At 41.2% G+C, this 26,195-nt stretch overlaps 1 protein-coding gene across 1 annotated transcript in view; it reads right to left on the reverse strand.

The window, feature by feature from the left end:
* fgf11a (fibroblast growth factor 11a) overlaps positions 1-26,195 on the reverse strand; it is a 107,501-nt gene that overhangs the window by 16,428 nt on the left and 64,878 nt on the right. The window contains exon 3 of the mRNA XM_036146695.1: positions 13,811-13,914. Within this exon, the coding sequence (XP_036002588.1) occupies positions 13,811-13,914 (104 nt within the window). The remainder of the gene's footprint in view (positions 1-13,810; positions 13,915-26,195) is intronic.

Here is a 26,195-nt window from a genome sequence, read left to right on the forward strand (position 1 = left end):
AAGAAACGTTGAGATTTGAGCTGATTCTTTGTTTTGTTTTGTTTAGTTTAGTGTAGTTTAGTTTAGTTTAGTTGGGCAGGTTTTACGTTCTGTTTGGGCTGGAAAAAGTCATGGACACCGCAGTCAGATTCAGCCACACTGATTGTTGCCGGATCTGACTGCTGTGTCCATTCAATCAACTCAAAAGTCTAACATAAGCGTAAATAAACAAGCGCTGGTGTCAGGCTGAACCCTGACTAAAGTTAAAATACATACTAGAAGAGGTAACTATGGCAGCTAGGGAGCACAGAACAAAGCAGTGTTCCCTGCAGCCTGTAAGAAACCATTTTCTCCATCTGGCTGCGTTTCACAGCTCGGTGCTGCTCCCTAGCTGTCGTAGCTAACCCTCCTAGCATGAAGTTTACTCCTAGAGAGGGGCGGCTCACTGGGTCATACATTCGTAGCCTACAGAGACGGCCGCGTTGCTCAGTGCTCACCGCCGCTGGTGCGATGTGGATGTTCGGACTTATTTCCAAATAAATACAAGAAGTGATAACGGAGCAAATGAGAGCGAATAGGAAGCAGCGGCATTCATTTCTGTTGGGAACATCGGCACTGAAGGGAACATGCTAGCATTGGCTAGCATGTTGCATTCGGTCGTTGATTTGATTGGTTGAATTGAATTGTATGATTGACAAATCAAAGATAGGAATAATATACAGTTGGCCACTCCCAGGTAAAAAAAAACTAAACCCAGCTTCCAGTCCAGGGTGGGCAAGGCTGGCGATGTGGGAGGGTACGGCCCCCCCTAATGCCCCCCCATGCCGGCGGGGTTGCTCCAGGGGTAGGAGGTGCTCAGAGTTATCCCAGTTTAAAGAAACAGATTAGTTCTCAAAAGAGAGTCAAGTCAACAGATACTCAAATGGGGCCAAATTAAGTTCAGTTATTCTCAAATTCCACCCATAACTAACAGCTCGATTCTGAATTAACTCAGAAACAGGTTAGGACGTACCTTATTTTCCGGACTATAAGTCGCTCCGGAGTACAAGTCGCACCAGCCATAAAATGCATAATAAAGAAGGAAAAAACATATATAAGTCGCACTGGAGTATCAGTCGCATTTTTGGGGGAAATTTATTTGATTATATACAACATCAAGAACAGACATGTCATCTTGAAAGGCAATTTTAAATAAAAATAGAACGGAGGCAACAACAGGCTGAATAATTGTACGGTTAGCTTACGCTACATGACACAACTGAGAACGTGCCTGGTATGTTAACATAACATATTACAAGCTATTCAGATAACTATAGCATAAATAACATGCGAAGAAGTTAACCAAAGCGCCCGTGTCACTCCAAATAACAAAAATTTATAGAAATCTTCATCCTCGGTGTCACTTTCAAATAACTCCGTTAACTCCGGAGGTAGAAGATGCGGCACTTCCGCTTCTACGTCGCTTACGTCTGATTCAACACAGGCCTAGAGCGCCCTCTGGTGGTTTGGTGTGAAAATAACAGGTGTAATGATATACCGGTAAAAATGTGTAATAATTTCACACATAAGTCGCTCCACAGTATAAGTCGCATCCCCGGCCAAACTATGAAAAAAACTGCGACTTACAGTCCGGAAAATACGGTACTCAAAATAAAAGTATTCACAACTAAGCTAACAAGACATGTCATGAGCAGAAAAAAGATTGACCTAAATGCTACTTAATACACATAATCTAAAAAGTTCTCAGAAGGTGAGGTAATGGCTATTCAGAGTCAAGCTAACAGCTACTCAGTCAACTTAACCCCAACCGTCTCCAACGAGGACTGAAGGGCAGACAATGCGTTTAAAAATCTACATGAACTGACGGCCTTTCGCTGTTTCAAGAGGCCGGCGACTTAAATACTTTGAACAGTACCTGTGTACTAAACCTTAAATTGTTACCGTTTTCAGTTTCATACTGTTCTTGCAACAATAAGTCCTGCATTTTATCCTGCTGGCGGTGGTCAGAGGACCTGGTGGCACCGACGTGTGGCAGCCCAAAGGCAGACAAGAACAGGCCATTTATCATTTATTTTTCAAACTGCTTGCATGTTATATATGTTAATGCTTGTTTTGTAATTGTTTTCTCTCTTGTCCACTATGACATGTGCTGCTGCTGCTGCCTTTCTTGTCCTGGTCACTCTTGGTCAAATCTTGATCTCAGTGGATCATTTATCTGGTTAAATAAAAGTTTAATAAAAAAAAAATATTTTAAACAGATTTCCAGGATTTTTTTTAATCCTGCCTTTTCACAAATAAAGAAACCCAACAATATATAAAAAGTGGTGATTGTCTTTCTAAAATCCTGTCCGTATGGCTTTTACCCATCTGCTCGATTCTTTCTTCCTCCAAAGTTGGACGGGGTTCATCTATCCTCAGTGTACATCTCTAAAGTCATCTGAGGGAAGTTTATACTTTGTCCAACTTTCCCCTGTTAGCTGCAGAGAGTTTGGCCAGAGCCGGTCCCGGGTATCAAGCCCGACCCAATTATGTCGGCCTGCCTCTGTCAGATTGTTTATACCTGGCTGCACTCGTGTGTTTGTGGGGATGTGGAGGGTGGCGAAATTGCACAAGAGAGAGTGTGTGTTAGTTCATTTCTCGCCGTGGCTTAGGCTGCACAACTGAACCAATTCACCCCCCCTCCTCAACCCCTCACCCTGTTAAACCATTCGTCCCTCCCGCCCCACTGCCATCCGTTTACCCGGAAGGCTTTTTCAGAGCGCACGGCTAATAAAGTGGGCCAGGTCCGCGGCTGAACACTATTTTTATCAGAAAGTAATTTTCAGGTGGTGCCCACAGGTAAGTAGGGCCCAGCAGCTTTAAACAATAGAGCCATAACAAGGAGTCCCTGCTTGCCTCCATTAACCTCTCCTGGCTTACATGCCTTGGTGCTCAACAAGCACAGCCAGAGACCCGTGCAGGTCCTGATGTGTGCTTTAACACCCTATATTTCACTGTCATGTACAAGTACAGCTCAAACAATTAGAATATGGTAAAAAAAAAAAAGTTTCACATTTTTCATTCACTTCAGAAACGTAAACAATCCAATACATTAATTACAGATATAATGAAATATTTCATGCTTTCATTTCTTCAAATTTTGATCGTAATGATTTACAAATGATAAACACCCAAAATTCAGTGTCTACATTATTACATAAGATCAATAAAAAGGGATGTTTTATACATAAATTTCATTCTTCTAAAAAGTATGTTCATTTCTATATACTCCATATTTAGTTTTAGTCCTTTTTCATGAATCACTACATCTTTGCAGCATGGCATGGAGGAGATCCACCTTTGGTTGTTCTGAGGTGTTCAGGAAGCCCAGATTCCATTGATAGCTGCCTTCAGGTCATTTCCCAGGTTGGGTCTGGTGTTTCTCATGTCCCTCTTGACAGCAGCCCATAGGTTCTCTGTGGGGTTCGGATCAGGGGAGTTCGCTGGCCAATCAGGAGCAGGAACACCATGGTCACTGAACCCGCTTTTGCTACCTTTGGCAGTGTGGCACGAGTCCTGCTGCGAAATGAAATCAGCATCTCCACAAAGTTTGTCAACAGAAGGAAACATCCAGTGCTGTAACATTTCCTGGTATACGACTTCAAAAAACCCAGTGGACCAACACCAGCAGATGACATGGTCCCCCCATACGATCTCTAACTGTGGAAACTTCACACTGGACTTGAAGGACTTGGTTTCTGTGCCTCTGCCTCCCGACTCCTTGATTTTCAGTTGAAAACAAATTTCACATTAATATGAAAAGAGGACTTTGGACCAATAGGCAGAAGTCTAGTTCTTTTTCTCCTTAGTCCAGGTAAGCAGGGGGTGGCCAGGGGTGGCCATGGCCCCCCAGTGCCATGTCCTGGCCACCCCACTCGCCAGTGTAAATTGTAGTAACATCAGTTTAGCATTTCATCCCATTATGCACAGCCAGCAAGGCAGCCGCTCTTCCTGAGCTTCTATCGCTCTTTTATATGTATCTGCCAGTATCTACTTTCCCCTAGTAACTGTTTTGTTTTCCAAAAAAATTATAATTGTACATCTTATTCTAAATATAATTATAGAATAAAAAGGAATGGTTGTTCAACTCAAAATATTAACTGTACTGTTATTGGTCTATGCACATAAGATCATCAGTAACATTAAAAATCAAACAATAAACCAAAAGATATTAGTAGGCATTTACTTAAGTCTTTAAGATAGCTTTCTACGGGCAGCTTTACTACAATACTAGAATAAAATCCTGAAATTACAACTTTTAGTTTCAGTGCTACCCCAAGAGTTGAAGTGGCTCCATCTGGCCACCCCCACAAAATATTTCTAGAAGCACCACTGCATGTGAGATGCCTGTTTCCCTGTTGCTGGTGCACTTTTTCCTTCCACTCAATTTTCTTTTAATATGTTATAAATTTTTCACAATATTCAAATTTTTTGAGCTGTACTTGTACAGTGCTGTGAAAATGTATTTGTCCCCGACGGGGTTTCTTCTGTCTGTTTGTTTTTTGCTTTCTGTCTAATGTAAATATTTCAGATCACATGACCTGATAATTGATAATGATAATTTGAAACGATAGCTGCATTTATCAAGGGATAAACGGTAATTGGGCACAGCGATCAGTTTATCAGCTGGTCAGACAAAAGCAAAGACCCTTGGTGGTCTGGACAGGAGCAAGAACCCAGGACACACGAAGGGGCCCACCCGTGATGGGATATATCTTCTGAAAAAGAGAGAGGTTGGCGGGATGACAGGAAACAATGGATGGTACAAAGAAGAGAAAAACATCGAGTCGCAAGAGATGCCAACAGACACAAATGACCAGACAGGGAGCAAGACAGACTGACAGGCGAGTAAAAGCTATACAAGTGAGACGGGTGGGGTGCGGAGGAAGAGGAGGGGGAAGAGATATGGGCATGGATGTGGTTTCTGTTCCCAGGGGAGACGTTATGCTCGCTCCGAGTCTGGTCCTGTCAGGCCATACTTCTCTCCCTCCCTCTTTCTCTTTGCGCTGTGCTCCAGTCTTTCCATCATTCTTTCCCTCAAGACAACAATCAGCCCCGTTTGTTATTACTGGTGCTGAGATCCAGTCTGTTGCTCCAGTCCGTTACTCTCAAGGAGACTTGAATTTTGTGCCGATTTGCATGCGTGCCACCAGGAAGTGGAGCCGCATGTCAGCAAACATTAAAACCTCATCTTTCAGACTTGTTTTTTAATTTTTTTCCGCCCTGGTTTCCTTCTGACCGCATATAAGAGTAACTGTTAATAATTTTTGCAAAAGGATCTCATTTACAGTTCATAACTTAAAATAATTTGTATACAAATGATTCCCTTCTGTAAATGCACAAAAAAAGGACAGTGCTCAAGTTCCAGAAACACAAAAGAGCACAAAAACGGTCTATGGTGTTACTTTTTTCTACCTTTGAGCCTTCTCATCAGACAGAGGAGCTCCAGTTTAGGTTTGTATTGCGCAACTGTCCACGTGCAGACATGCCTTCCATCGCTTTGTCATTTTTATGCCCCACATGTCAGTGAGTTGAATTATACACCCACGCAGCCTCATGTAAAAATGGTGGTAATGCTGTATAATGTGTCTTTGAAGGGGTGAGTAAAGATCAGCAGATAGAGGATTCCTCAACCTCCTGAATCACAAACACTTTATTCTGGACGCCCTCATTTTTACCATCCGTCCATAAATGGGGCATTAGGCGAGCCCCACATCTCTATATGGTTTCACCCGGTTCCTGGGCGTTCACATCTCCTCTGACCTCTCCTGGACTATGAACACCTCCCACCTGGTGAAGAAGGTCCAACAACAGCTTTTCATTTTCAGGAAACTGAAAAAGACCAGACTTTCCACTACGGTGTTAAAAAAAACTTCTACAGAGCTACAATTGGAAGCATTGTATGTTTCAGTGTGGTATGGAAGCTGCACAGCGGAGGAGAGGAAGGATTTAGCACCAAACAAACCATTAGCCCAGTTCACAACCTATTACATGTTATAAACACACTACTGGTTACATGGGTTTCTGATCTGATGTAAATCAAAGCATATGCAGCTGCCTTGTACTTGCGAAGGTGTATAAACACACTCAATCTCTCAAGAATCGTCTGTTTATACATCCATGCAAATCTGTAACTAAATTCATTGCACAATATTGTAGACTGCTGGAGGACATCAGGGTCTATTTCTCTCACTCTGCTGAGTTCTCCTACTGTTCTCCAATTTGCATTTTTTGTTGTTATTTCATCTATTAACTTTTTTGTTCTCTCTCTTTTTTCTTCATAGAAGGTACACCTGGTCTGACGTTCTGTTAGCTGTGACATCATCCAGGGAAGACAGATCATCCGCTATTACCATCTAATGTAGAACATATTACTGGATCAATGTATGCTTCTGTGCTTTGTTTGACTGAGGCAGATGACCGTTCATGCTGATCATGGTTCTGCCAGAGGTTTTCCTTCCCGTTTATGGGGAGTTTTTCTTTCCACTGTTGCTTCATGCTTGCTCAGTATGAGGGATTGCTGCAAAGACATGTACAATGCAGACGACTCTCCCTGTAGCTTTACGCTTCTCCAGGAGGGAATGCTGCTTGTCGGGACTTGATACAATAAACTGGGTTCTCTTGGAGAGGAAACTTTATGACCAATCTGTATAATCTGAATTTTACTTTGGAAAGTGCCTTGAGATGACATGTTTCATGAATTGGCGCTATATAAATAAAATTGAATTGAATTGAATCACATAACTAAACAAAATTAAGGTATGTAACTAAAGAGCTGCTAAAGGGTGCTGAAGGAACAAAAAAATAAAAGGCAATAAGGAATGAAGGAATGAGGGGAGAAAAATAAAAGAAAGAAAGAAAGAAAGAAAGAAAGAAAGAAAGAAAGAAAGAAAGAAAGAAAGAAAGAAAGAACAAATGCAGGGAAGATGAAAGGGACAAAGAAGGATAGAAGAAAGAATCAATGGAAGTAAGGAAGGATGGAAGGAAGAAAGGAAGGAAGGATGGTTGGAAGGAAAGAACAAATAAAGGAGAGAACAAAGGAAAAAAAAAAGAAGGAAGGACAACAGAGAGGCCCGATGCAAGGTTAAATAGCAGGAAGTGACGATCAAAAGATGGATTAGAAGATTAAAAACAAAACCAGATTAATGAATAGTACAAGGAAGGGACGACAAATTTAAGAAATTAAATAAAGGAACAAATGAAGGCTGGAAGAGATAAAAAGATGGAGGGTGACTGATGGACAGACGGACGGATGGACACAGCTAAAAGACAACAAAATAAAGAAGAAATAAGGTTTTTCCTGTCTCTATTTTGCTTTCTCGAGACTTTATGTATCTTATTTCACACTTTTCATGGCTTCCCAGACAGAGTTTGAACCCTGATCCAATATTGAGGATTGGATCAGGAAATCTCTAAAGATGTTTAAGAGCCATCATTTGAATGTCATCTTTATAGTACAATATATGAAGCAATATGGCTAGTTTTAGCTCTGTTTTACTAGCCCACATACTTTGGCAAATGAGATGACACCTGGACCACGTCGTTAAATATTAAAGATCTTCACTTTCTTTAAAGGCAATCATATTTAAAAAAAAAAATGCTACCAACTTCTTAAAACCTGTTTTCCTTTTCTAGTTTCCTGAAAACTGTTACGGGGTTTACAGGGTAAACTGATGCAAGTAAAAAAGACCACAATTATGGGTTTAAATCTAATCCTCAGGATCCTTCAGAGGGAAATGAGAGGTGACCAGAGATGATAGAGAATAAAACAGGAAGAATGAACAAAGGAAGAAAAAAAAACACAAGAAATTCGACAGCGAAATAAAGATAAACGATGGAGCGGGAAAGTACTTTTTGTCTTTCAGTGAGTCATTACAGGCCGGTGACCAGCTGGGTGGGGGTGTTTTATTTCCCCGTCCTTTAAATAAGTGTTGTAATTATCTCCTTATCCGTGTGTGGCTGCAGAGGGAAACCAGAACACCACCGAGGTCCATGAAAGATTAATGCAGCCCGGCAGAAAAGCTGCTACAGACGATAAGAAACTGGTGTTATGTCAACAAAACCTGAGCGTTTTGACTTAAAAATATGATCTGATGCATACACGCAACAAAACACGGCCTTCTTCGTACATCCTTAAGCTGCTCGCTGCTTCACGTGCACCACAGCACCGCTACAGCAAAAAAGTTGGAATGTAAGAAAGTCGCCTCATCTTCTTTGTCCAATCCAAGTTCTCTTCTCGGAGGGATTTTCCCGGAGGATGCCCCCCCCCACCCCACCACCACCACCATGTGGTTATTTCCCTCATGGAAAATGGGTCACCTTCGTCCCCGTCAGGAGAACGGCTCCGACTTCCTGTGTGTGCTTTTGGCTGTGCAGGATTTTACTATCTGCGGGGGAAGGCTGGCTTACAAGCACCGGGAAAATGGAGGGAGGACATTTCTGGAGCTCATTAGAGGAAAACTTCTTTTTTTTAAGACGTTCAGCACACGAGGCTAAATTCAAATTGTCTCGGTCTGATTATTCAGTGTCGGTTCTTTGGGGTGTGCAGACGTGTTTCTGCACAGCTTTGATCTCGCCACATCGCTTCAGTCACATTGGGGTCTGAACTTTGACTAGGCCTCTTTTCTTTCTCACTTATTCTGGTTGTAGATTTGGGATCATTGTTCTGGTTATGAGCCAGTGTTGATCAGCGGGTTCTGTTCTGACCCATGGCTGCAAATCAAGTCCACATCGTCGGCCTCCCCCACCCCCCACCCTGGTGCTTGACATTTGCTGTGAAGTATTGGTGCTGAAGTGATGGGTTTAGTCAGTCTCTGTGTCATGCTGACAAATTTGTAATTTAGTCTCAAAGGAAACTGATCCAGATCGTGAGAGTTATGCAGCATATAAGATGGATCTTTCTGAATATCTCTGAGCATTGTACAGTCTGACCTCGGGGTGAAATTAGCTGGAAAGTCCAGCAAATTGTGAATAATCCTTATTTCTCTGTAAAACGCTGGACTTCAATCCATTTTAAGACGACCTCATAACAGATGGAAGGAAGAAAGGCAGCGAGAGTTGGTGCTCTGAGGGTGTTTTCACACCTGAGGTGTTTAAAACATTCATTCGTTTAAAATAAGCGCAGGTCGTTCCTGAATCGAACGGCTGAATGACCTCCCTAGTCTGCAGCCCTGCTGATGACCTGATTAATTAACTCAGGTGTGTTGGACAAGGGACACATAAAAGGTACAGGACACTGGCCATATAAGATGAAATGATTTTAAAGGCTTTTTAAATGCCTGTGAAAATTCTCAGTTCTCCGGGTCGTGGCAACAGCAAACCGCCTGAAATCGGAGGCAACCGGACTTTCGTTCAGTTCTTTCTGAAAAAGTTTCAACACCTATGCAGGAGTCTTCCTCAGGTCTGAGCAACCTGCAGTTGGAGGCCAATTCTTCTAGGCGCATTCCAAGCCAGATGCAAATCAATGACCAGATTTTGGACAGAAAGAACCGATTGGTTGAAAGAGGGTTCAGAGAAGCCATCTTGGTGAAAAGAGAAAAGCCATCACTAAACAGAGGGGAGGATTATGTCTGCAGTACTCCAGTGTTTACAGCTCGGTCCTCCAACGCGTTCCTAGGAGATTACATCAGCATCTCATCATGATTAAGGTGACAGAGTCCTCCACTCACACCAAGCAATAGCTTCTAACGACCCGGGACAGTGACGGCAGGTCATTGATTTGTATCTGACAGGGAAGACGGGCCTCCATGTCCTTAAAAACAGCAGCGCTTCAACCGCAGGCAGCTCAATGCGAGCCGCCAGCATCAACTCCTGGATAGGTGTTAAAAATTTTTGAGAAAGAACTGAGCGAAAGTCTGGTTGCCTCTAATTTGAGCCTGTTTGACAGCTTTTTACACGTTAACCCAGGGCGGCTAGTAAATGCGGCCAAAGCTGGTCAAAGGTCAGAGACAAAAACTTAGGAATGATGCAAAGTCTCCCAGTTTTTTTTCTTTGTCCCCTCTCCTTGCCAGGCTGGATGCCATGCAGAACCAAGCATTTAAGCCTGACTCAGAAGCAGCTTTCGTGGTGGCGATGCGTCAGTACCGTTCAGATTTTAGTAGCGGTTTGAATGAGTGGATTCAGCTACAAGCTGCACAAAATTGAAAAAGCAGGCAGAGCCAGGGGTCAGCATGAAACACCGCGACGTTTCCTGGACAGCTGAACGGCGCTCTGGTTCTGGATCTGTGACAGCATAAGCAGGGGTTTTCATCTCCGCTTTCCTTCTGACCTGTTTTTGTGTTGTTCTACTTGACAGAAGGCTCCTCTCTTGTGCTCAGGCGGCGCGCTACGCCGGCACAGCTGAACGGACTGTGAAGTGAACGCTTCACTTCAAAAAAGGTCTCACACGCTGTTCCTGTGCGCCACGAGGGGAGGGGATGTTTTCATTTGGGTCCCGTTAGAGAGCGTTGATGATCTGCGCTTCAATCCACCTGTTAAATCCGAGGCCCGGCTCTGACGCTTCTCCCCGCGCTTCAATCCAAAACAACCCTGAGGGGGTTCTGTGAGAGCCGCTTTCAGAGGCGGCGGCATACGCGGGCTGCTGAGAGCCGGAGCAGGAGCCTGTTTGATACGCAAATGTTTGCTGGCATAAAACAAAGGCTCTGAAGTTCCCGCCGCGGTGTGATGACTCCCCCTTTTTGGTGCCTGTGCCGATAAGCAACAATCACAGAAGGTATCCTTAAATGAAATTTGACATGAAGATGAAACTCAGAGAGAGAAGCGTCCTGCTCACAGATGAAATACTAATCCGTTTTTGTTCCAAAAATTACCACCTCTATGAGCATATTTAGGCCATAAAGTCTGCAACCCGCAGCTCAGAACAATGCATGTTACATTTATGCATACAAACCTGTTGTTTTAGCATGTTTTCCACCTGCATTAATGCAACGTGTGTTCAAGCCAAGTTTTCTATGCCCACTTATCCTTACAGGATCACAGGAAGCCAGCCGTCAGTAGGCAGGAGGGGAATTAAAGCAGAGGACAGCACAGAGACCCACTGTACAAACAAACCATGCACAAGGGCAATTTACAGCGTTGCCAAATAACCCAACCTTCATATTTTAGGAATATGACAGGAAGCTGAAGTACCCGGAGAGAAGCAATACATGCACGGGCAGAGCAATCACACAGAAACGCCCTGGCTGGGGTTCAAATGTAGCACCTTCCTGCAGCAAGGCAAACAGGCTAACTACTGCTCCACCCTGCATCTCAATAAATTGGAGTTATTATTGAATAATCGTATTATGCTTCCTTTGAAACATTTAGGCTAGGTCTGTGGGCTGTAAAAATCATGGTCACTACATTTTTCTGTTACAAAATCATTCCCAGATGAAGAGATTTCACCTCCACAGCTCTGCATGTTCAGCTCCTTTCAGAATGAGCTGTTTTTAGGGTTCTGTCACTTTTATGCAAATGAGCTGTAGCTGGCCACGCCCCCCAGCTACACGTTTACACTGCACTTTATACATAAATAGGTCCCCTTTAATACAGAAATGTCTGCTCAATGAAAAGTATGCTTAATACCCGTTTAATACTTTTTAAAGGTACTTTTAATCGGACAAGCGAGCCTCAACTGAGCAGATTAATTTGCTGTATCTGTATCATGAAAAAAAAAACATGTTTGTTTTTACAACATATTGTTTCACTTAAATAAAAAGTTAGTTCGTTTCTGTCAGGAATAGAGAGGTGGTACAGTAAATTCCTCAGGCGAAAGCCACAGAATAAGTCTTTACCCTGACAGCAATTATTTCATAAAGACTTTAGGATAATATTTAATCTATCTCACTTAGATTCATGAACACCTTAAGGGAAGACAACTGTTCCTCTGGGACAATTTACATATATTTCAAGACAGAAAAGAGAAATCTTCTTCAGCAACTTGCTCTTGTATTTAAGTCATATTTTATTAGATTATTAAATTGAGTCAAATGTTAAAAACATTTATTGTTAATGTGTTGTAAAATGTGTTTTTTTGCTGTTTTGTTTTATCAAACAGGTCTCTCCTGAAAAAAAGAATACCTGTATAAAGGTTTGATAAAAATAAATACAATAAGGGCCAAATTTCCCTGAACAGTTCTGCCAATAGTTGTAGATTAGAGAAAATAGTTTGCAACAACGTCTTACCATTTGATGAGATCATGAAATATGCTATTTGCGGATCCGCTCTCTTCCCGTTGAAGCGACTACCGCCAGCTTTCAGGAGACGGTAAACGACGAGTTAAACGGCTCGTCACAAACAACGCCGCTCTTTAAAAATCTGACGCTTTTTTGCCCCGCCAGTCATCAACAATACCTGTTCACCGTTTCACTTTAGACGGCAATAATTGTTCATATAGACAGGAGCAGAGAGACATTTTTTTATTTTTTGCTTGGCAGTGCAATTCAAGCAGCAAATCTTCTGCCGCCGGTTCTTTGACTTTAAACGCACACGAGCTGGTTCGTAAGTATTGAAAACAATGCAGCACAAACATTAAGTCAATTTTTCCCAACCTGAATACAGCTTTACATCATTTTAGTATCAGCAGCAAATCTAAAGCTGTTTCACATTATAATGTGTGTTTTGAAATGAACCGAACAGCTTTATGATGAGGGGAATCGACAGGTGGTCCCTTGAATAAAAAGAAACACGTTGCACTGCAGCTTGCTGCTGATGTAGCAGAGGTGGCTGCGACGACTGCCATTACAGGTATTACATCTGAGCTGATTTCAGCATGAAGTATTGGTAGAAGGTGGATATAGCGTTGAATGAGGCTATCAGTGTTCGGCCTGGTGTTCAGCTGAGTGATTTTGCCACACAGACTGACTCTGAAAGCTTTCATAAGCGCAGGAAAACTGTGAAATATGCGAACATAACTTCTGCTGCGAGGGGGAGGGGGTGTGCAATGTGTCGGAAAGCATGGTTCCTGACACTGGGCTCATCTGAGCCCGCGGGTGTAAAACCAGCAGCGAAGGGGTGGGGGGGGGGTCATTCCTCCAGCTGGAGCGTGTATAATGGAATCACATATCGAGTCTTTAAGGCAGGGGTGTCAAACATACGGCCCGTGGGCCGGATCCGGCCCGCCGAACAATTTAGTCCGGCCCTGTGGCTAAATGCATTATCATTATAAAAAAAAAAAAAAAAATTTCTTTTTCCAGTGTCCTGTCTGGCAATGCGGCAATAAGATGTCACAAAGAGCTCATCAGATTTGACTTTCACAAGTGGACAAGATAAAAGGAAGAGAATGATAAAACAATTGTTGAAAAAAACATGTACTACGTTTAATTGAAAATATGCAGTTCCTATATTGTCCACGAGGGGCGCTGTGTTTTAATTAGCAGATTAAGCTTCAGATGTGGAAAAAATTCAAATCATTTCTTAATTTTTATCTGTTTGATGTATTTTGTCATGCAGGACAGTGTTTTTAAGTTCCAAAAAATGTGAATAAATGTTTTTCAACATTGTATAATCACTGTGATCAGTTCTTATTCATAATGCACAAGTAAATGTTTAACTGAGTAAAAGTATTGTTGAAATTACACATATTTTTCTTAAAAACGCTGAGGTTATTCATAATATATTGTGTAAAAGTGAAATTAACTTAATATAAAAATCAACAAGTCCACTTTTATTAGTTCTATTTAATCTTGCAATGAGTTTACTCGTGTGGCCCTCTTGAGATCAGATAAAGCTGAATGCGGCCCCTAAACCAAAATGAGTTTGACACCCCTGGTTTAAAGTCTCATGGCTTCAGAGTAAAATATGTGCTGACCGTACCGAAGTGTAGAGGTAGCCCTCGCTGTTCATGGCGATGTAGAGCCCCGTCTTGGTGCTCTGGATGGCCACTATCCTGAGTCCCACAGGAATCAAGTTGAACTGCACTGCAGGACACAAAGACGAACAGATGGTGTTAGGGACAAAAACCAAAAAAGAAAAAAGAAAAGCCTTCTCCCCATGTGTTTTAATGTGCCATGAAATGATCCCTCCACTTCCATGTTTCCAGCTCAGACGCTCACCCACACGAGACAAGAGCTACGAGACAGCGATAATATGAAATGTGGGGATTAGAGAGGAGGACGGAAAGGCACTGTTGGTGCTGACGGACTATTCAAGCTTGGACGTGGCATCACAGAGAACACAGCGGCTGCAGAGAGAGAGAGATGCTTCAGCCGGGAGCTTCGCAAACTCAATAAATTACAAAGTGACATCTTGTGAGCCTGCTGAAAGTTGATTTTATCTTTACTGACACAGTTAAACTCACTCTATGATGCAGTTTACTGGATCCCCTCTTCAGGAACCTTGGGTTCTTATAGCTCTACAGATAAACCCAAAAAGCAATCAGAGCAGAGGAAAATGCCCACAGGAAATTATCGGTATCCCCACATGCTTATAGAATAAAACCAAAACAAAAGAACTTAACAGCAAAACATAAAATAACATATATAGAAAATAAGGTTTAAGTATAATGAAATAGAATCCAGTAGAGAAGAAAATGAATAAAAAAGATAGAAGACAATAAAACAAAACCAAACAGATTAGAACCCAAAACAATAAAAAAACAGAATAGAAGAGAACTGAATAGAGTCGAAAGAAATGGAGGAGAATCAAATGTAAAAACATAGAAAACTACGATAAAACAAAACACGATACAGAACAGAGAAACAAACAGATCACATCTGGGGGTAAAAAACTGATTTAAACAGGTTGGACCCATATAGAATAAAAGAGAACAGTGAAAACTCTAACAAAGCAGAATAAAATAAAACAGAACACAACAAAACAAGATAAAAGTCAACAAACTAGAACAGAACAGGACATAATAAAATAGCATAGAGAAGAAGAGTAACTAATAGAAAAGGACAGAACAAAAAACGGAACATAGTTTTAATCTAACGTTATGCATTCAGTCTCTAATATTGTACTTGTCTTTAATTGTCTTTGCTCAAATTAAATTGTCCTTTTGGATTTGGGGTTTTAAAGTTTTGTTTCTGTTCACCCATAAAGAAGAGACACTGTCTGTATCTATCAGTTTTCTGTTCATAGTTTGCTCCTTCATGTTACACCATCTCATGACAGCTCTGTGGTTGAGAGATCATTGTTATTTTCTTATCTGTTGAGTGTAAGTCATCTAAAAGAGTGTCTAACAGGGTATGACGCGGTGAACTGAGTGGTCCTGACATTTACAGCCTCTGGCATCCAGCTGCTGTGTCACAATGTCATGAAGCACATCAAAACTAGTGCATCAAACACACCACTATAATAATTAGATAAATAAAAGTTTGAGAGTGTGCTGCAGATTGGACACGATGGGCAGAAATTTTCATTTGGATAAGGACGCAGCTCTTTTAAAATGCAACTTCGGGTCGATAAAGTTTCTTTTTTTTCTTTATCTGCAAAGAGAGGGGTCATATTTATCTAGTCCTGGCAAATGTTTTATAGCTATAATCCACATAAATAACCAAGAAATTCTCTAAATGATAATCCCCTTGTTCAACTTTGGCCAGAAAGGTAAAGATGATTAAGGCAGAAAACTATTCAAGCTGGTCGTTGAAACTGGTACTGATTTTATACTTAATTTTATGTCATCATTATTGTCATTCCTTTGTTAAGTGCCTTCTAAAAAGATGATTCAGAACCTGCCATTGCACGGCATTAGTGCAGTACATTATAAGAGTCCAGCCTGGATATGGAGGCACAGATCAAGCTGAGCCAGTCTTCCTGCCCATAACAATCTAAACCCTCCTCTAGTACCTTATTATTACCTTAGATTTGAATTTCGTTTAAAAATGAAGATTGTAATATTGTCTGTAAATGTCAACTGCTATTGGACTGCTGCTCAGTTTTATTTTTAAACTTTTCATTTAGCTCAATAAACTAATTTTAATCAGGCATGTGTGCCCTTTTACCCCTAGTTTAGCTCTTAAAATGAGCGAGAAGTTGTACTTAAAATCTTAAGTATTAGTGCCCCTGTCACACTACTGTATATGTGGTGTGATTCAATCATGTACAAGGATGTACTTTTTTAGGTAAAACAAACTGCTGCATAGACTTCTTCTGCATGTGACACATTGGGAAACACAAATTTCATCTCCAGCACAATTAGAATCCATATTTTGGACGTCTTCTGTAATGTTTGGACGTTTTAACTTCAAGACACTATATTTACACATTTGCAAATTCCTACTCAAAAGTATCAATGACCTTAAAATAACATAAATTAATCCCATGCTACGCTATGCATGTACTCGGTCTGCGCTAATGAAGATTCACTCATCTTGGCATGCCAAGTTGAAATAGCTCCAACGGCAGGAGATCCAATCTACTTCCTTATTAATCCAGCAAATAACTTATTTAACCTCTTGGGGTGCTCATAAACTGCTTACATAATTTCTTCGCAATCAGACTCATATAAATTGTGTTTCATGTCAGTGAGAATACAGTAAACAGTGCGACTGCAGCCTTAATGTCAGTTGAACTTTGATCAAATTTACCAAATTGATAAAAATCTGTTCTTTAGGCTCTAAGGTGGTTATTTGGTTCTGTTGTATGGCAATGTTCCCTACCAGTCTGTGTGTCAGTGTATGAATGTGTGCTTGTTAGTGATTGGTAATAGTAATAGTAATATCATCTTTATTGTCATTGAAACATACATTGAAACATACATTACAACGAAATTTGTTCTCTGCTTTTAACCCATCACCCTTGGGGAGCAGTGGGCTGCCATGTGCGGCGCCTGGGGAGCAATCTGGGGTTAAGCGTCTTGCTTAGGGACCCAGAGTGCAGGCGCTGGGAATCAAACCGGGTACTTGCATCCTTCTATGAGTGCAAGCGCGCTCAGAGAAGAAACCAATTATGGTGTGTTATGTTCAAAACAACACATAAGAAGATTTATGTGAAACACAAACTTGGTCTTGATTGGTTAGAACTTTCACATAGACTCCTGATGAACACACCCTTAAATATTTGGAAACCTGAGATTTATTTATGCTGCTCTGAAAAGTGTATGAATGCACACAAAAAAAAGTCTCCCGTGTTGGCTCTGAATGATAAAAAGAATCAGCATCTGCTTGATTATTAAAAGCTATTTTATGTTGCTCTGAAGTTACAGAGAAACTTCTACCTCTGGTCTTTGGCTCCTCACAACTGCTATTAAGCATTTTTCTTATGGATAAACCTTAAATATACTATTGCACTCTCGCAAACACAATTGCTTGGATCCAGGTACTTCTATACAAAAAACCCTCTCATTAGCTTTAGCTGTCACTTTATACGTCTCGTATTAAATAATATTGTGTATTTTTCAGTGATGTTATCAAGGCGTTGGTTGTTTGTACCTGTAATTGGTTTGTTTTGCTATGCTTTTTATTTCTCATTTTGCAGGTGTATAAGCAGACAGATGTTATGTTGTTCTCTACTCTTGATCTCCTCTGTTTTAGTCACTTTTCTCCCTCTTAGTCTGTTGTCTCATCTTTTACTCTTCTTTTTTACCTTCTACTTTCCTGTTTCTGTGTCCACTGAACATGAATTAGTCCCAGAATAAAATCTAAAGAACCTTTTTGCATATATAACTGAAGCGGAGCACTTTGGCAAAAGCAGTAATGCTCCACTTGTGAAAGTAAAATCTGTTGGGCTCTGTCTTGGCATTAGGACAACATACTGCCCATTCAGGACACGTTAAAAACTTAAATAAAGCTATTTTTATGTTGTTCTGAAGTTACATAAAAACAAGAATGAAACATTGTAAAAATGTGAAAAAAAACCCACTAAAAATCTCTATAAACCCTAACACTGAACAACATAATGCCTGTTCAGAGAGGAAAATCCTTTGTTTTCCGAATTACAACTGACATGTAGATAAAATCCAACTTGGGGATTTATCTAGTTCAAACCCTTCAAAGCATATGGAACATAATCTAAAACCTGAATAAATGAAAACAACCTTACCGTGGCTTTATATTAGGCTTCAACAGCAACGTATTAATCTTTTTTTCTTACTTACCTCTAAGGAAAGAAAACCAAACGTAAATGAAAGAGGTTACTTATCTATGTACCAGTTACGATCTTTAAAACGGACTCTCAAGGGAAATTTAAAAGTCTAATTCCTCTGGAGCTCTCTTCCACGTTTTATAGTCTTAATCAACAGAAAGCACTTTATCGATTAGTTTAGTTACTCTCTAATGGAAGCATCTGTAATATCCATCTGTAAACGAAATCTAGGCGCTGTTGTTAAAACCTCATCAATTGAAAATTCAAACTTCTCGAAACGTTACAGATTAATGTTGAGTTATGAGACTGCCTAAACGTTGCCAGCTCTGCCTTTACAAATAAAAGTTTTCCTTTTAAACTGTATGAAAATGGGCTTATTACCAAAGCTATGTCATAAACAAACACTTCCAGGTCTATTTTAGTGGTAAAGTTGGAAAATCACTGCATCTTTGCAGGGAGGTTGGTGACGTTTTTTCTGCAATCGACTGTTTTGTCAGTCTGTATAGTGATGTGTGCCTACTTTCAAGGTTGAAATATTGGTAATAAAACCTGCACATAAATCTCAAACCTGCACCTTTTCTTTCTCTACCTTTCTTCTCTTTATCTCAAGGGCTCGGCTCTTCTATTTGCTCGATCGATCGCTGCATCTCAAACAGCGGGTTTCGCAAATGAACAAGGTGTCACCAAAGAGTGCAGCCGGGATGACAAATAGATCAGAAACTCTCACTCTCTCTCTCTCACACACACACATACACAAACAAACAAAGTCTCTTTCCTCGGTCCAGTCTTTTCTCCCTCTCCGTCTTCCCACTCAGTGAACTCACAAAGTGCACAAACACATAAAAATCCCCCATCTTGCAAGGCACTGCTGTGCCTTCCTCTTTTAGGAAATAAAAAATTAAAATAGAGAACCACTGAGCGTGGCCATACTTCTTACCAAATTGGATTCAGACGTGAAATTCTTCAACAAACTAAAGAAACACGTTACAAAGGAAGAATGAAACAAAGCAGCTCTACTACAGGCTACCAATTAGCCTAACAAGCGTACAGTGTCAGTGATAAAATGAAGATGACAGCATTTATAAAGCAACTTAATAACATGAAACGTTCCTTATTCATGCCTGTTGGCTTTTGGAACTCTTTGCAAATTAAAGAGCTGCATGATCAGACCTTTAAAGAAAGAGGGAAAGTGTCTTTAAACAGAATCTGGAGCTAAGCAGCTCACTCTTATAAAATAAAATAGTGAGAAAGCAATCATTATGTATCTTACTTAAACAGATCAGACAAAACTGAAGTTATGTGACATATTTGCAAAGAAAGGGGAAAACTCTTTAAAATAGGTTTTGTGATTGGCAGCTGGAGCTAACTAGCTTCTTTTTTTAATGCAAAACCCAAAGAAAGCAACAGATGTCAAGAGCTGCTCCCCCTAAGCTAATTGTATTCTTGGATTTTGTAATTATTTCCAAACTAACAAGCAAATCTGATAATCAAATCTGTAAAGAATGGAAATTGTATTTGGATGACTATTGCAGTTTTCAGCTAACTAGCTAACAAAGCTAACAAAAATGTTAGATAACAAGAGCATAACTTAGCAAGGACTATATGCCTTACTTAAGCAGAAAAAAAATTTGTAAATCCTTCTAACTAAATTAATATGTTTTCAGGTCTGTTAAAAAAAAGGAGAAATGTGTCCTTCCCCAAAACAGGCTGCAAACTATCTCATCAGAATCTGCTTTATTTGCCAGGGCTGTGTACACATACAAGGGTTTGACTCTGGGTTGTACAATGCTCATGATGTACTTATACAATAATACAATATTACAGTAATAAAAGTCAAATTACTATACAGTAATCTTAAGGTCTTTACTATTCCAACTTTGAAGAATGTCAACCCTCATTATTCTGGATTTTGACACCTACAAATAATTTTAGTAGTGATAACCGGCCAAAAACTTGACAAAACTTAGCTTGATTTCAAACTCAGAAAGTAAAGAAAAAAAGGCAATGTGTGATTTTATATGACTGTAAAACATCTGATTTTCACTGTAGTTTCATCTGTGAATAAAAATGTATTGTCAAATTTGTGATTAGGGTATAAACTTTGACAAGATTGCAGCTCTATCTTAACTTTAAACCAGACTTTTAGGGACACTTTAGATGTGTTTTCAGCTCAGATGGTCTCTGAGCAGCTGTGTGTGAAACTGGGGCTTCACACACATGAAAAGTAGTAATTAAACCATCTGCAGAAACAAAGAGGGCAGCTCGCCACAATCTTTCATTCAATAGATGTATTTTCTTTAGTTTTAACTGTATTAATGTAGAATAATTGAATAAGCATTTTTATACTAGTCATCCACTCAATACTGCGTCTTTAATTTTGCAAAAAAAATCCCTGCTTACCTTCTGCTTAATTGAAATTTAAGCACCTACGTAATAAATATTGCAGATATTAAGGTATTACATATCACAAGAGATTTTTTTCACACCCAACAAAAGGACGCGTACTTAACGCATGGCTCACATAACCGTCTAAATTATAAAAGCATTAATTCTCCCATCGCCGTCTGTCCTTATGTTTGAATTATCTGCTTTCCTTAAGAGCGAAAAGGCGACTCCGGGTTTAATCAAAAGTCTTCGGAGGGAGGGGAAAGGGAGGAGCGGGGCAGTGAAATGAAGGAGAGGGAGTTGCCAAAACAATCCCCCGAGTCAATTTGGAGCCTGAGATCACCTGTATAATAAATAAACAAGGAGAAATTGGATGAGAGAAGGCAGCGCACAAGGGGAGGCTGTACAGCAGGGCGGTTCGGCCTTCCAGAGGACGTTTGTGGGCCTGCATGCTGAGCTGCAGCTCTAAAGAGAATTTAACGCTCGGCACAGTCGGTCTAAGGTGAAGCAAGATCATTGTCACGTGTGAAAACCTCAGCTCATTATGTTGCTTCTTGTGTGAAACTGAGCAGATAAGAGGATTGTGATTAAAAAAAGGCAGGAGAAAAAAAAATATCTAAATGGACTCGCTCCATTTTTTTTTATTTTTTTTATCTGGACACAATTTTTCCAGCACTTTTTCCAGAATGAGCTGAAAACACATTGATTGGGCTCATTGGGATGCATGGTCGAGTTTAAAAGTGGCCAGGCCGCTGGTGAGTCAGCACATCAGGAAAAATAACCTTTAAGACGTTATCTTAAAGCAACGGGACTCTGTGGAGTTCAAGTAGTTAGTCTCTGTAGCATGATTGCTACACCTTTTTTTTATTTTAAGAGCCAAGGAGGGACAGATGAAAGGAAAAACAGATGGACGAACAGACGGATGGGAGTTTACTGTCATCTTTACAAGGAAACTCAGTTTTGTGTTTGAGTACGGAAGCAGCAGCACAACATCGAGAACCACGCTTCGTGTTTTCGCGGCTTTTATGTTTCATCCTCATTCAGACCTTGAAAATACTCAAATGAAACTTGTGACTTTTCCAGACCCAGGTCCAGGTCTTACCTGAAGTGGACGCCATCTCCGTCAGAACAAATGAAAAGATCTCAAACAGGAGAACTCCGCTAATTGGTAAGTCCAATAGTGGCCAAAAAGGCCAAAAGCATAATTACTGACTTTAATAGAGCACTCTATCAGCTTTTGCACAATGTGTTTATGTGATTATAAATGCGGACATAAACCGATAACTAAAGGCCCATTAAAACCCTTACCTGAGAATTTTATCCTACCAGTATACGTCCATTTTTCCCCCCTATAATTAATATTCATGATATTTTATTTACTTCCGGATTCTCACTGTATAAGAAACTGAAGTTGAGTCTCCAGGAGAGAGCGCTGGGGTTATTAGAATGAGGCTGGAACAAATAAGGAAAGAGAACTAAAGGCGTGTCTGGGTTGAAAACGGCTCTGTTTGCTCATTTCTGTCTAAAACAGCTGAGTTTTACATTTTGACTTGAGGCTGAGCTTCATGCCTGCTCTGTGGCTCTGAAGACGACAGCCTTCACTTTCCTGTTATTTACCTTCAACGTGCCCCTCAGGCTTTCCTCCTCAGAACTGATCATTCTGAGCCTTAATCTGTCTGCCTGTCATTTCCATCTTTCCCTTCAGTCTTCTTGTCTCATAAATCAACAGCATATTTCCTAACTCACTACGTTGTATTTTTCATGTAGGGTACGCCATTCCCTTTTTCGTCGCCTTTTTATTCCCTCCACCTTGTGAAACCGGAAACCGCGTTTGCCCTGCAGCCTCTCCTGCCTGTCTCTTTGTAAAAGTTTCCTTGTATTTGACTGGTATCCTCACTTGATATTGTGATTGTTCTCTTTCTTCCTCTCCTTCATGTGCCATAGCTTTATGCTTTTTTCACCCCCTCTGGAGGTCTGTTGGTTGCTGACAGAGGAATTTCTATTACTTGCTTTTAGCAGCTTCCCTTTCTCGCCTCTGATTAAGAGCAATATGGAGGTATCCCAGCAGATGGACTGAAAACGAACAGAGTAGACTTGTTCCGAAGCATGGTAAGAGAGACAATGCCTTGCTGATGTCAGAGGACAATCGGCAGACTGCTTTGAGAGGAAATAACCACTCGTTACAGCCAGCATACGCGGAGCTCCCTCGCTGAAGAGACCAGACGCTGAGCCTTGAAGTAAATTGGCGACCACGGTCCGAAATTAACACTCGTCAGACGCCAAATGCGAGTAGATTTTCCTGCTTGGCGAGGGCTAGCTGCCACATGGCGAGTAAATGATGCGTCATCATTTGGGTGGATGCTTCTTCATGTTCCTCTGCTGTCAGCTCTTATGACGACAAAGGTGCACGTACGCAAAGACTTGCACATGTGACACGAGAACGACAGCAGCTACGTCATGTCCATTTGCTAACAACTAGTGTTTAGCTCAGGCTAATTACATAGCGGAGTCAGTCAGATTTACCTTGGCTGGCAAAAAATATGAATCAGGAAGTTAATTTTGTCAACTAAGGACAGGCAAACATTTCACACAGACTCGCCAACATTCAACAGGAAATGATTGGGAAAACATGGCCCGGACTGGAATTTGCTGTAAACAACACGAACGCATGGATCCGTCCTACCCTGTTTCAATTTTTGAGCACATTTTGAATCCCTTCATATTAAGTGAACACTGGTCCATCGTTTTATTATCATCAATGTACCCACCTTCTGAAGGTCAGGATAATGTACTATATCACAGAGCTCAAATCATCTCAAACGGGTTTAATGAACACAACAATGGCTTCACAGCATTCCAGCTGCCTCCACAATCACCACATCTGAATCCAGCGACGCATCTTTGACAATAACGCCCAAAGATCTCTGAGGAATGTTTCCAACGCCTCGTTAAATCCGCCTCTCAAAGACTTCAGGCAGTTCTGAAGCCTAGGAGGGTCCAACTGGGTGTGCGACTTTAAAAGTGCACTTTGAAATCCACAGGTGCAGAGCAGATGGAGGAATTCGGTTTATTTAATGTCGCATAAGATATGACATGTGGAGGATGTCACTTTTACTTTCTTGCGTAGTTTAGCTAGCATGATTCAAGAAAGCCTTTGGGAAAGAGGATATTGGCGGTGGAGCTCGCAGGCAGGAGGAAAAGAGGAAGACCCCAGAGAAGATCCATGGACATACTGAAGGAGGACGCAGAGATGGTTGGTGTAACCATTGCATGGGCAAAGGATAGGGTGGGATGGAGGTGCGGGAGGCTCTTTGGCGCCCCCTGTGAGGGTCAGTCGAAAGAAAACGACGACTCAGGAAGGTTTTTTGGCAATAAATCTCTACCGTATGATTGCCAAGATGCAGACTTCTTGAACCTGCATTGGTTGGAAGCTGCAAGTCCCAAGATGATGAAAGTTACCTGGCACTCATGTCTTCAGGAGGTAGTAGTTGTCGGGGTGCATTATGGGACATGCAGTGTGATTATCTCGCAGCTTATATAATGACCTAGTGGCCAATTAAATATATGAGACATATGAAAGACATGAAAGGATCTCACACATCAGATTTAACTAGAGCTTGCCATGTCCACAGTTGATTAACTGTGAGATCATCCATCCATCAGATCCTGTTAGTCATCCTGTAGATACGACTAACAGATGCAACCCATCGTCTGTTGATGCTTTTCAGGCTTAGTTTTCTCTCACACATCCACCTCTTTAAGAAAAAAGCCTGTTTTACACAACAGCTACAGGGAATGGACTAAAAATAATTTTTTAAAAAAGCTACCAAAATCCAAAGGAAAACCCTGAAAGACCTCGAGATAACCTCCAGAAAGCCACTTTAAAACATTAAAAGTAAGGTTGGCTATTTAAAAGAAAACATAATGCCCCATATTGCTTTTGCAGGAGCTGAAGTTAAGCTTATTTGAATTTTGTGCAGCTGCCCATCTGGTGGCATAATTATACATTTAAGTTCCTGAAGTTTAGGGTTTGGTAATTACTTTAGAGCACAAAAGTTCATCAGGAGAAACTTTTCTTCTTTCGGCTAATTATGGGGGGAAAAAAGATAGAAAATCAAACTTGAAAGCTCCCAAATGAACAAAAAACCTGTTCAAAGTGGACTGACGCCGCCTTCTTGTCCGCTTTTCTAGAAAACAAAGTTTTACCGTCGCAGTCCCATCCTCTCAGTTATCTGGACCAAAGCGAGCCAGTAGGTGAGGAGGAAAAAAAAAAGAAAGGAGCCGAAGCCCTGAGGGGAACCGTTGGAACAAAAAAGGCGATGGGAGCTGGTTTAGTGCAGCGCTGCTTTTGTTGTATCGCTTTTTTCTTTCTTTTTTTTTTCCCCAGGAAGATCCCCCATGGGGGCTTCCCTAACTAGGTGATAGTTGTCACAAAGCTGGAAGTGGCGCCGCGTTAAAGCACAAAGTGAGACGGGGAAGGAAACAAAAGAGCAAGAGGATCAGAGGGAAGAGAAGAAAGAAAGAAAGAAAGAAAGAACGGCGACCTGCTGGAGAAAAGCAAGCCAGCGAGACCAGACGGGTTGGCAGGGGAAGAGAGAGAAAGAGAAAGAAAAGTAAAAGAAAAAATGAAGGTGAGAAAGACGGAGAGGAAAAGAAGGAAGAGACGCAGCAGCAGGTATGAAGCTGATGGCTCCTCCATCACTGTGTCTCCCCCCTCTGTTGGGAGGTCAGAGGAGCTCCCACCTCCTTCCCTGCCCTCCTCCTCTCTCCCTCCCTCTTCTTGGCTCTTTCAGGCTGTTATGTAATCGAGCAGAAAGAATAATGAGGCGAGGGAAGAAGAGGGAGACTTCTTCTTTTTTACTTAAACAGAAGGCACTTTTTTTTCTCTCCCACTTTTAAGTTTCACCTTAATTACTTCTTACCCTTGTTTCTGAGAGCCGAGCGGCGACGGCTGACACGTTTCTCGACGAAGTGGGTCACGCTTTCAAGAAAACAACAGAGCACTTTGTCGTCTGGCGTACATCAGAAAAGGAGAAGTGCGTTCCACGTGTCTGTGGGACGCCAGTGAGATGGGGCGCTCCTTCAGATGCGGGAGATCAGACAGCATGTTGGAGATGAGCGGCGCCGCTTGATGCCAGAGCAGCAGGGGGACTCGGAGAAGTCGCTGTAGCTTCCTGATCGGTGCTGTCTCTCCTCCAGCCCGGTTGTACCGCGACAGTTTTTACACCAGACCTCTCACCGCCGTATCCGGAGATCCAATGGAGTCGGAACGCTTTGGCCTCCTATCACGTTTCCTCTGTGTTCGCTTCGTTGTCGAAATTGGGCCTAAGAGACCCAAAGCGTGCCGTAGGAACATCTCCCCAACCGTTACACCTCCTTTTTTTTTTTTTTACTCACACTAAACGTTTTAAATAATCAAACATGCATTAATATCCGGCAATGATAACCTAAGTAATTATAAGAAGCAGTTTTCATTTGATAGGATTTAAAGGATAAAGGAGTGAATGCTGCTTGTCGGGACTTTGAAGCAATCAACTGGTTCCCTTATATAGGAAATTTTTGACCAATCTGTATAATATGATTGATTTTGACTTTGTAAAGTGCCTCGAGATGACATGTTTCATGAATTGGCGCTATATAAATAAAATTTAATTGAATTGAATTGAAAGGCCTTTGAAACCAATCTGGTCCTCTGAGAAAATACGATCGCTAAATCGTAAATTGCAATTTCACCAGCCACGCACTAGGCTGATTATTCTCACTGCAGACCGCAGGACAGCGCCGGATTATT

This window comes from Fundulus heteroclitus, chromosome 14 (genome assembly GCF_011125445.2).
Source record: "Fundulus heteroclitus isolate FHET01 chromosome 14, MU-UCD_Fhet_4.1, whole genome shotgun sequence".
In the NCBI taxonomy this organism is placed as follows: domain Eukaryota; kingdom Metazoa; phylum Chordata; class Actinopteri; order Cyprinodontiformes; family Fundulidae; genus Fundulus; species Fundulus heteroclitus.